Source organism: Glandiceps talaboti, chromosome 4, assembly GCF_964340395.1.
Source record: "Glandiceps talaboti chromosome 4, keGlaTala1.1, whole genome shotgun sequence".
Taxonomy (NCBI): Eukaryota; Metazoa; Hemichordata; class Enteropneusta; family Spengelidae; genus Glandiceps; species Glandiceps talaboti.
In genome coordinates, this window is record NC_135552.1 from 11854291 (window position 1) to 11867193 (window position 12903).

The 12903-nt window shown below is 36.3% G+C and overlaps 1 protein-coding gene across 1 annotated transcript in view; it reads left to right on the forward strand.

Annotated features, from left to right (window-relative positions):
* The first annotated feature begins 6964 nt into the window (after positions 1-6964).
* The window catches only part of LOC144434160 (ferric-chelate reductase 1-like), a 12070-nt gene continuing 6131 nt past the window's right edge, over positions 6965-12903 (forward strand). The window contains exon 1 of the mRNA XM_078122615.1: positions 6965-7187. Coding sequence (XP_077978741.1) covers positions 6965-7187 — 223 coding nt within the window. The remainder of the gene's footprint in view (positions 7188-12903) is intronic.

The following is a 12903-nucleotide window of genomic DNA, read 5'->3' on the forward strand; positions in this document are numbered from 1 at the left end:
TCATACGGGTATTTTTCAATGTGAATGATACATGTAACCACAGATAACTCAATTTTGTTTACGAAAACAAACAAACAACCAACCAACCAAACAAACATAAATAAATAAATAAATAAATACTGGCAAACATCAACAATAGAGTAATCACAAATCAGTATCAACAATAATTAATGTTTTACAGAATCAAGAATTAGTATATGGTTTCCTATATGCAAATTAGTCAATTCCAAATACCCCCAAAGGGTTGAGACTGATCCCTACAAAATGCGAGTAGTATATTCTTTTATGTCGTAACCAAATCCCATAATTTGACTTCCGATCAGTAAAATATCCACCTCGCTAGAACAAACTTGTTTAGAACTCACATTATTTACCGTGCAATTGAAATCAAAATCAACAGAAAGGCTGCAATTCCGACGATTTCTGAGTTGTATCTCTGTTGTATATTGTTGTTTTGAACAATCTCGTTAAACGTTTAAACCACCCTGGCATGCGATTTGCGATTTTAATAGTTAATTTAAATCTTCAAGTACCGCCCACACGGCTAACCCCCAGGTCATACAACGGTCAAAGCTCTTCGAGGCTCATTCCCAATCTGTAACAGGATTTTCTTCTCGCCTGTCTTTAAACGACATGGTCAAATGAAATTCCTTTGCTTTTTATTCAATGTCTATGTTCTCAACTGACAATTGGAACATTTTATAGTTGTTAGCTCCACTGTCAAAGACAGTCAGCGGAGCTATAGGGGTAGGTTGATGTCAGACCTTTGACCGTCGTCCGTCCGTCCGTCTGTCTGTCCGTCAGTGTCAACTTTTTGTATTTCAATCTTCTTCTCCAAAACTAATGGGCCTATTGAGCTGACATTTAGTGTAAAGGTGTCATGAAATACCCAGATCTGATTATGTTCAAGAGAAGTTGGCCGGGTCATGAATATTCAAATTAGGTCTAAAATAGGACTTTTCGGTAAAAATACTTTAAAAATCTTCTTCTCCGAAACTACTTGGCCAATTGAGCTGAAATTTGGTGTGAAGGTGGCTTACAATGCCCAGATCTAATTTTGTTCAAGAGAATTTGACCAGGTCATAAATATGCCAATTAGGTCTAAAACTAGAAATTTTTGGTAAAAATGTTTCAAAAATCCTTGTTGTTTGGGTGTCTAGGGATGAGCAGATATAAGTTTGTTCATTACAAATAGACCGGATTATTAGTATGCAAATTAAATGTAAAAATGTTTCAAAAACTTCTCCAAAACTACTGGGTCAATTGAGTTGAAATTTGTTGTGTGGGTGTCTTGGGATGAGTAGATATCAGTTTGTTCAAGACAAATTGACAGGGTCATTAATATGCAAATTAAGTCTAAAAAATAGAATGTTTTGGTGAAATGCTTCAAAATTCTTCTCCAAAACTACCGATCTCATTTGATGAGCAGATGTAAGTTTGTTCAAGACAGGTTGATTGGTCTAAAGATAGAATTTTTGATAAAAATGCTGTAAAATTTTCTCCAAAACTACTGAGCCACTTGAGTTCAAATAATTTGTTTTGCGGGTGTCTTGGGATGAGCAGATACAACTTTGTTCAAGACAAATTGAATGGGTTATTAATATGCAAAATTACGGGTAAAAATAGAATTTTTGTAAAATGGTGACTATAAAGTACAATATATTACCAACCTTCTGTGTGAAATGTGTTCTATGGTGTGTGTGACTCATCATATGAAACCACTAGCCACTTTAGTTACTTTGCTAAAACAAAACTTCTATACATGTTACACAAGAAACGACAACAACAAAAAACAAAACAGCAGCGCTATTCTGACCGATATGTCACTTATCTCTTTGTCGTACGAGGCTGGGAATACCGTTACAAATCAAAACACAGAAACCAGTTAGTACATACACTGTACTACTGAACATCACACACAAAAGATTAATCGAACCATGGTCATAAAGTGCAGTTGGTCTAATATACTATTTTTAGTTACGATTACGCTCAATTTTAGAATAGTTGAGGTAGGTAGATTGTTCTTTTTTTTCATATGTGAGTGTCTAGTTCAGGTAGTTATGTTTTCCCTTGTTTTCCATATGGTCTCTGTGTTATTGATTTCTTCCCATCAGATGTACAGCCATTGCAGGTTGGAAGAACACTTCTATATTGTCTTTTTAAATTGATATCAGTTTTCACATCCACTATTTTTTTGCGAGACTTCACAATTTTCGCGATTTTATTATTTTTTACTCGAAAAGTTTTTTTTTTTTTTAAACTTTATGGTTGGGAGTGAAAAAACTAGGTGAGGTCGGGTAACCGGAACAAACAACTTTTTTACGCAAAATAGCAAGAAAGAAATTCCCTGACCAACTCACGTTATTTCCATGGTATAAGCTATGAAATTATTTGTTGCGCTGCAGGTGCAGAAATTAGCTACAAATGTCATTCCCAGGAAAATGTGTTTGTGTGAATCAAAATACAAGGGAGCAGTGTGGGATGATTATCCCTAGAAATCTTTGAAATTCAGGAACTAATAGAATGCTTTGTGATGCTAGTAACATATTAAGGTGGCCACAATACTAGTTAAACTTTGAATCGCAATACAAGAGAGCATTGTGGTGGGAGGGAGGGGGTACCCCCTCCCATCTCTAGAATTTTTTGAAATTTAAGGATTGGAGAGTGTAGAAAACTAACACGGTTACACTGAGAAAAGGTATATTGTTGCATGCCATACCATTTAAAATTATTTTACCATTTATTTATTTAAAAAATTACATGATTTATTCAAGGTACTAAGTCAGGTCAGTATTCTTAGCAATTTGATTTGATAGTAGTGTTTTTGTTTGTTTCAGCATTTGCTAACAGTTAGTATAAACCTGTGATTGTGATAAGAAACATTTGAGGTTTACGTGCCCCCCCCCCCATGAGATAGTATACCCCTTAATCGCGATGAGTGCATTTGTCACTTTCAAAACAAGATTGCGGTATGTACAAAATCTAAGTATGTTAGATCAATAAGACAGACATACATACATACATACATACATACATACATACATACATACATACATACATACATACATACATACATACATGCATACATACATACATACATGCATACATACATACATACATGCATGCATGCATGCATACAGACAGACAGACAGACATACAGACAGACCAATAGTCAGACCGACGCACCGACATACCAACAAACAGACATACATACATACATACATACATACATACATACATACATACATACATACATACATACATACATACATACATACATACATACATACATACATACATACATACAGACATACAGACAGACACACATACAGACGATAGATAGATAGATAGATAGATAGATAGATAGATAGATAGATAGATAGATAGATAGATAGATAGATAGATAGATAGATAGATAGGTAGGTAGGTAGGTAGGTAGGTAGGTAGGTAGACAGACAGACAGACAGACAGACAGACAGACAGACAGACAGACAGACAGACAGACAGACAGACAGATACTCATACAAAGACAGATAGATTGGTGCAACAAGACTAGTACTGATATTCAGGATATATGCAAATACAAAATTTACGTATTGGAAACTTTATGATTCGCGTAAGTGGTGATTGACATTATTCTTTTTACATATATGTTACCAATATAATGCAAATGTCAGGTGATGGAAAGGCAACGCCCTAACCTTAACATGACCCCCACATTATCATTCGTCATACAATGTTATTAGTGTGAAGGGCATTTTGTTCCGTTTATTTTATAATATATACTTTCGGTGGGAGAGGAGGAGGGACAAAATGGACACGTGAACTAGAATTTAAAAAATTACCAAAAAAATAGCGCGATCATTTTCACATAACAAAGTGTGCATTTATTCAAAACTATTCTGTTTGACCAAGCCAACATTTTCACTATCAAGGAAGGAACTTGTGGTATCAATTACATTGTATGTATGAGTTTCTATAGGTAAAACACAGAATTGCCAGCTCGCGCACAAGGTGGATGTCTTGTCAAACTCGATTAAACTAGTTAAGAGGTGGAGGAAATAGATTTGTAGAGAGTCTGTTTATCAGGTTGAGCTCGATATCCGATATGAAATAACTATAACTGTGTCATTCTGATAAGAAACTTAAACTTACAACAATACATTTATAAAGATGAGAAGAATTAAGGATATCCATATCCACTTTTGAGCGAGAGAGGGCGGTGTGCATATTGTAAGCGATTCTGATGACAAATTCAAAGGGACTATGGGAATAACTATGAAAATGTTTATGACTTACAAGAAAACGTATCAAAGTATGCGAAATTCGTTCGGTCGTTATTAGGTATCAGAGAATACATAAAATTTACCCATGTATGTATGTATGTATGTATGTATGTATGTATGTATGTATGTATGGATGGATGGATGGATGGATGGATGGATGCATGCATGCATGCATGCATGCATGTATGTATGTATGTATGCACAAGTAAGTCAAGGTACTGTACACTGCACATACATATATGTGTGTCTGTGTGTGTGTGCGTGTGTGTGTGTGCGTGCGTGCGTGCGTGCGTGCGTGCATGTATGCGTGTGTGTGTGTGTGTGTGGGTGGGTGTTTGTGGTTCGTATAGTGTCCAAGTATGTATAGTGTATTGACAGCATACAACAGTAAATTATGTATATTTATACTTACGATTGATTTCATATCTCAAAGTGAGCAAATAACGACTTGTGTTGTAAATCTGCAGTGTTCCTTATTATGAACTTCCTTTGGGTACGGAAACATACACAACAATGTTTGCAGCACAGACATTATAACTCTATAACACTCTACTCTAATTATGCAGCATGGCTTGTAATATGGTGATACCCGGATGTAGTTGATCTTAATTGACAGTCGTTACATCAATGTGGATTATATTTCTGACGAGAAGAGATTAACGAAGAATTAGTGTTGATATGCAAACACCTGAATCTTGGGATTAAAAGTACTGAGAATAACTTAATTGTTGTCGAGCTGGTTTGACTGTATTCGCAGAGGTGATCACATGAATGATTTATGACTGGTCACACCAGCATAGTCGCATTTCAAGTAAAAATGACAAATTTTGACTATCTACTGGCACGTGTACCTATTCCTACCTTCTTCTCTTACCTCTCAGGCCTTCACACCGACTTGGCGAGCTAACTGTCTGTCTGTCTGTCTGTCTGTCTGTCGATCTGTCTGCCTGTCTGTTTGTTTGTCTGTCTGTCTGTCTGTCTGTCTGTCTGTCTGTCTGTCTGTCTGTCTGTCTGCCTGTCTGTTTGTTTGTCTGTCTGTCTGTCTGTCTGTCTGTCTGTCTGTCTGTCTGTCTGTCTGTCTGTCTGTCTGTCTGTATGTCTGTCTGTCTGTCTGTCTATATATCTAGGTATCTAGCTGATTTAGGGAGTGACACATACGTACGTACATACATACATACATACATACATACATACATACATACATACATACATACATACATACATACATACATACATAAATACACACACACATACATACACACATACATACATACATACATACATACATACATACATACATACATACACACACACACACACACATACATACATACATACATACATACATACATACATACATACATACATACATACATACATACATACATACATACATACATACTGACAACCAGTATCGGAGAAGCTATTGGTTTTATCTCAAGTCTTCATGATTGTGAACCGTTCCTTCAGTGTACTACGTATTTGTAGTGTGTAGTGTCATCGTGTTGACTGGTGCACAGGTTTATCTCTTCACATTGTGTATGCTTTGAAATATTTCCTATATACTTTCTCGTGAACGTTTATGTTATCAGCATAGACATGTACTTACTGTGATATATATATGTGTGCAATAATAAACTTAATTCTATATCTTGCCCTCTCAAAGCAAGGAAACGGGTATTTGAATGACATATGTTACACAGACAGATATATAGAGAGACAGAGATAGCTAGATTGCTTGTTAAGGGCGTCTCACTGTGCTCAATGCAATACTAGTAGCGGAGCATAATAGACTCAATCCAAAAACTTCTGAGCCTGCAAGTGACCCAGAGTTGCACGCATTTCGATCTTCAGACTGCTACATCAGTTTAGGGCAAACTGATATAGACGTCTGAAGATCGCAGAAGCGATATACATTTTTTTGTATATATATATATATATATATATATATATATATATATATATATATATATATATATATATATATATATATATATATATATATATATATATATATACACAAATGTGTATATTTATTATATATGTGTATATACATATATTCATGTATATATACTAATACATGTATACGTAAGTTGTATTTCTTATCGTAATAAAGTAATATTTGTTTCTAAATATTGTAAAAATAAGAAAAGCTGTAATTTTAATAAATGACCTCGTTATAAATGTTTAAGCAACCGTAACATTTCATTAGCCAAGACTGGATCAATTAATTACGAAGTAAATGTATTGCCTGTGTCTTGTCACGTGTGAGTTTCGCAGCATATTTGCATATGTATTGTGTTGACCTGCATAGTATTCGTTGTGGTGGTCGGCCCACTGAAGAATCCAATGGGAATATAAGGATTTCCCGGATGTCAGTGAAACACGCATCACTAATGGGATGTTAAGCTTCTCTTGTTTGACATTAGGACATGTACCACTTTGTTCAATTTAACACTGTCTTAACATGAACGTGTTCCGACATTCACTGGATGTTTTGCAACGATGAGCCACTTTTGTCGCCGGCAGGCTGTGAAGCAATGTCAAGTCATGTAAAGCTGTTGTTTAAAAACCCCGACATCGTTGAGTGCGTCTTTCACTGTCTGTGACATTACACGAGAGATAAGCTGACGTGCACTTACTTGAACTCACCAGTCGACCGCGAAGTGTACGAAACCATGAGCAACAAGGAATTGTTGCTGGGTAGTATATTTATTCTGCTGATATTTCTCCAAACAATATCGGGATTAAACCAAGCAGATAATAGACGCCATGACTTGTGTAAGAAATTTGGGGATACTACACGACGGATGAAAACAGAAATCTCCAGAAAACTATTTAATGACTCCTGTCACCTAGCGCTATCATCTAGCGAGTACGGGCACGGCGAAAGCATCGAAGGTAAGAATCCATCTTTTCAAGATGGGAGTTTGAAAATTCATTCTCAAAACATTCTTTTCCAGAAGTCTTTAAATAGAAACATTTTCTCAAGAAATATTACGAATGATTTAATTCTTTGTTTTGATGAATACAGCTAGAGCAGTAGTAGCCATAGTTTTACGTCGACCTGACTACCATATCCCAAGAGAGGTATCCAAAGAATGTTAATTCTATAGATGAATGAATGTTACGATAAATGTAAGCGATAATAGTCATCCCAATGTAATGGAAAGGCGTAATTTCTAACAACAACATGTTTGATGGATGACTAACATTAGCGACAAGAATTCTGCGATATTATCAGGTTGGAGCGTAATATAAACTCATCCATGTGCGTCGATATTTCGAATCTGATCCTAGCTCGGTATGGCCTTCATGGTACATGTATTACTGTATTAGCCCAAAGTAACCCTCACCGATTACTAATTACGCTATTATCCAAAAAGAATTTGACGACTGTATTTGGTACATTCAGAGGTGGATTTTTGATAGTTTTTTTAAAAAACAAATAGATTATGGCGGCCCTGTAATAAATCACTCCTAAAGCATTCAGGCACGATTTCACTGTTCAACACAATATAGGAGATATACTCGTTAAGATTTAGTGTACATGCAAAGAGAGACTTATTCAAACTTCCAATATATATTTTATCCTGTAGCCTGCATGCTACTAGTATGTTGTCTTACTGTTTTGTTTCCAACAGTGAGTCAGTTTTTTTTTATTTTGGGAGAATTGTGCTTAATGTAGATATACACATGTTAATATACTCAAATTATATACTACCTGTTAACTTTTCTTGATGGGCCGGTGATATTTGTACTAAAGGGCAGTGATTACAGGGGTGGGGTAAATCAAGCCCGGTCTGTTGCATAAAATGTTACCCTCTCGATGAGCGCACTTGATGAGCGCACTAGTTTACCAACACTGCATGGATTGAGGTTAACTTGTCCATTCCACCACACTATAGCCCCAATATCTTACCCCACCGTTCCCTTCACTCTTGTTAACCCCTCTCCTCACATCACATCACACCACACCACACCACACCACACCACACCACACCAAAACTGACAATTGATTCACAGCATTGTTGTTAGCATTTATTTGACTGATATGTTCTGATATATCTTATATAACAATGGTGGCAGTGGTGGGATTTGGCAGTGGTGGCAACAGAATCGCAAACTAATGCAAAGTTAGACACTAGTAATGTAATTAGTCAAAGTAAAAATGACCCTTCCCTTATTCCGTTATCTGAAATAAGGCATTCCTCCGAGAACCGATTTTTGAAAAGTGATCCACCCCCAAATTCCCCCGGCCCTTCCCCACCTGTAATTTCTGAAGTTCCCTTAGCTCAACATGCCGTCCAGTTTTGGTCTGTCTATTGTCGTTATTGTTGTCCAAAATGATTTCTAATTTGTAGTCTGTCATTAATTAAGGCAGCATTCTAGAAGGCCCTATTGGTTTCTAGTGAAAGTCATATTGCTCCAAATTTCTTTTGAGAAGTCACACGATCTTAGATAATTATTTCATCCCATCTAATATTACAGAGACAATAATTAGAATTTGAAATATATGTTTCATTCAATTATGGGGTGTAATTAGTTGCCAAGTGACATGTCTTCGTGGAAAACATTGCAATTAGTGTAAGTGGCTCTTCGATCCGAGTTTTTTTTTTATAAATGCTCTTTCAACAGTCCGGTGGCACTAAGCTCAATTCATTTAATTATCAGCTGTCCATTTATCCATATCAAGGTTTTGACGACACATAAATTATGTAACGTTGCGGGTGGTACCTAATTAAAATAATCTACAATAATGGTTTTGACATATTGCAGAAAAAAAGTTTTCATATTATGCTTGGGTTAAACTTAGCATGACCTACGTGACGTAGGTGAACATGGACAAGTCACGGTGGGCAACACGCACCTTCGGACTTGCTTAGGTCTCGGCGGATCTCGAGTAGAACGTGACTCAACTCTTCTCACACTGTGTGATCATGATTCATCTATTAGTTGGCTTTTAACCATAAGTAAATGGTGTTACTCGATACCATCCCAATGAGTAGATTTATTTGACGTGCTAAAACTTTTGAAATTCATACTTTAACATATTTATATTTATAATTCAAGATAGCTAAAATCTTAGCTTTTGTTTTCTCAGTGCTAATTACATATATGGGGTCGGCATTTTAGGTAGCACAACTCTGGACACGCCATAGCACGCAGATTTTCATAATAACAGTGGCTTTGAAACTATGTAGTCAAAATTATGGCGGCAAAATACATACGTTCATACAAAGAGATCAAACCTTGACATAATGCACAAAAGATATATGGTCGTCAAAAGTCGACATGTTGGAAAAGAGAGAGATCAAAACCGGGGTATGTACGTACCAACCCTTCCTATTAGAAGTAACCCCACTTGTAATGACGGTTATGGCTTCTGTACGCCACGCACATACCGATTGCAAACGTACGCTTCTATAGTGACGTTTTAATATTTATAACCTTCCTCGTTGATAACCAAGCTGGCTCTGATGTTCTGTTGATTATCATATACGCATCATGGTATGCCGAACACGTCTATACATGTAAATTCACAAAGAGGATGAGAAAGAGTAATGTATAGGTAAACGATGTAACCTGTATTTCAGATAGATCTATTTCTCATGAAAACACGTTGACTCTCAAAACTTATCGCTTTAGTATGACGTAAAACTCGTTTACTAAATTCGGGACGTTGTCGGTCTTGGTAAATAGACCTCACAGTAGATTTGAAAGTATCGATTTTGTGATATACTAACGGTTAACCTTCCTAATGTCTTATTTATTCTATCGATTGTAGCCGGTCAAGTAGTGATAAAGGTTTCCTCTCAAACTAATCACCCGATTCGCATTTTCTTGTCTTTAAAACCTTACTGGAGAACACTACGTAGGTTTTGTAGTGCATGTCAACTCAGCAGATTGATCTTTCTCAAAAAAAAACCGTAATTGGTAAAAGATTGTCTATTTCATGCCTGTCTATCTGTGTCTTCTGTCTGTCTGTCTGTCTGTCTGTCTGTCTGTCTGTCTGTCTGTATGTCTGTCTGTCTATGTATGTATGTACATGTCTGTCTGTCTGTATGTATGTATGTACATGTCTGTCTGTATGTATGTATGTATGTACATGTCTGTCTGTCTGTATGTATGTATGTATGTATGTATGTATGTGTCTGTCTGTCTGTCTGTCTGTCTGTCTGTCTGCCTGCCTGTCTGTTTGTTGGTATGTCGGTTCGTCGGTCTGACTGTTGATCGGTCTGTCTGTCTGTCTGTCTGTCTGTCTGTCTGTCTGTCTATATGTATGTATGTATGTATGTATGTATGTATGTATGTATGTATGTATGTATGTATGTATGTATGTATGTCTCATTGTGTCGCTGTTTGCTTGATATGCCGCAACTCGTGTCTTCTCCCGTCTCTGTCAGCCTGTTTTTGATCATCTATCTCATCTCTATCTCTCTCGCTGTCTCTGTACAATCTGTATAGGAGTATCAAATTATTTGTATAAAATATATATAATATATATAAATGTATATTACATACTAAAATCTCTCTCGATTCAACGTATAGACAAATAATACAAATAGACACTGAATGTCAATACGGGATGTGTAAAAGTAGAACAGTCGTCACCAAGACAGTAGCTTATCAGTTCATCTAATTATACGCGCCTTCCTTTTACACGACCAGGCATCCACTGCTACTATGATAAATGGACCCCGGGAGAATTCACCCACGTGATGCTACCTTATAATGTAGTGCTTATACCTACTGAGGTCATATTACATGAATTATTGATAATATACGTCTTGTACACATTATTCTTACAGCTCTTGATAATAATAAAAAAAATGTATTTTTTCAAACAAAGTATAGTAAGAGACGTTAAGAATCATTTATACTGATAGTCCGTATTTCGATCAATTTACAATTCTAAACTTTTCGATGACTCAGTCTTTATACATGATGCCATTCTTGAGACAATACTCTTCCTTAATTGAACAAAAAAAAACCTAGCTAGTCAAACTGATCTTATCGTTGTAATTTATACTCACTGTGCACTCTTTCCTATGCACTACTGTGGGAACCGAGCTTTCACCTTACTACGATAGACACAGATATAAAACCCTTGTAAGTTGTGGCATGTGGTAGATTATATATAAATAGAAACGCCTTCGTTGTGTGGATCTAATCACCCTGTAATCGAAGGTGGTGTAAATATTTGAAGTCCTCGGATATGTACACTCCAATATCATCCATGGAAGTCATCGGGTATACAATTCTACATCCAATAGCGTATATCAGCATGTAGCAACAGTAGTTTTAGTTTGTGTCTATCTTAGCTGAAGCCTAGTATTCCACTGTATTATGTTTGCTCATTTCAGGTATATGCTATTTCTACCATTATCATCGTATACATAAGTTTGTGGCGATAGTGGATGGGTATGACATGATTTTATATGCATGTGTCCCAGAGCGAGATATTCTGACATGTCAATTGATAATATTCATTCCACGTGTAAAGTGTGGTAATATTTAAACATCATAAAAAAGAAAGATTCCATCTTGTTATGTTGGATGACGTAGTAGGTGTACACATATAGTTTGATCTCCAAAGAGACACATTAATATAAATTTTGAAGGCGACTACTATTTCGGTTAAGGTATAAATTGCCGACGCTGTCACACTCTCATCAATATCATAAAGCCATGCTAATTTCTATTTACTTTTTTTTAATCAACATATCACCCCAAACCCTAAATTTTGTGGTGACGCCCTTTACTCAAGCTTTATCTGGTAACAGTCAGTAACATTTAATGTTTAAATTGAAAGGTATAGTCTAATTTCATTTTCGCAAGAATATTTATACTTCTATATTTTTTTCACGATACAATGTTGATCGCAGCTATATTTTTTGATAGTGACGATGGCTGTCATCTTTCACGAGTGCACTTCATCAGTTTATAGGGAAGAAGATAGTGAGGATGCGTTTTATGATTGTCGACTGAATACATAAATTATTGCCCCTTCATTAAGTCACTGCTTGATTAATAAGTCGCCATGTAGTCTGCATACATAAAAGAGTTATTAGTTGCTGTGTACGTTTATGGATATTTATTGCGTCAGGAACTGATGATATCGACGCTCAATATCTCTTAGTATACGTAAGCTTCATTTACGATTCAAAATCGGTAAAAATGCACATAGTTACACAGAATCACTCAAGGATATGACAACGTTTTGCTATACACGTGTTTACAGGGTAAATAACACGAGTTCGACTAAACCAATTAATGCCAACCCGTCTATTAATATGATTGCTTAATAGCAAGACATAACACTCACAGAAGACAATCCACTCTTGCAAAAATATTGGTACGTAATCCCTGCAAATGGAGGAGGGGGCGGGGGGGGGGGGCAAGCTGTGAAAAAAATACCCTTCCCAAACACTCAGCCAATCGTGAAGCTGTATCCGTGTAACCCAGGAAACACCACCGCTTGAAATTTGAAAATGTTCACTTCTTGAATACCGGGTGAAACTACTCCCTAACTCATTAAACAAGCATAAGTAAACGTTACTGAGTTTAAAAGAAGTGGTATACTTTAACAGACCTAGGGAGTGACACAACGAGG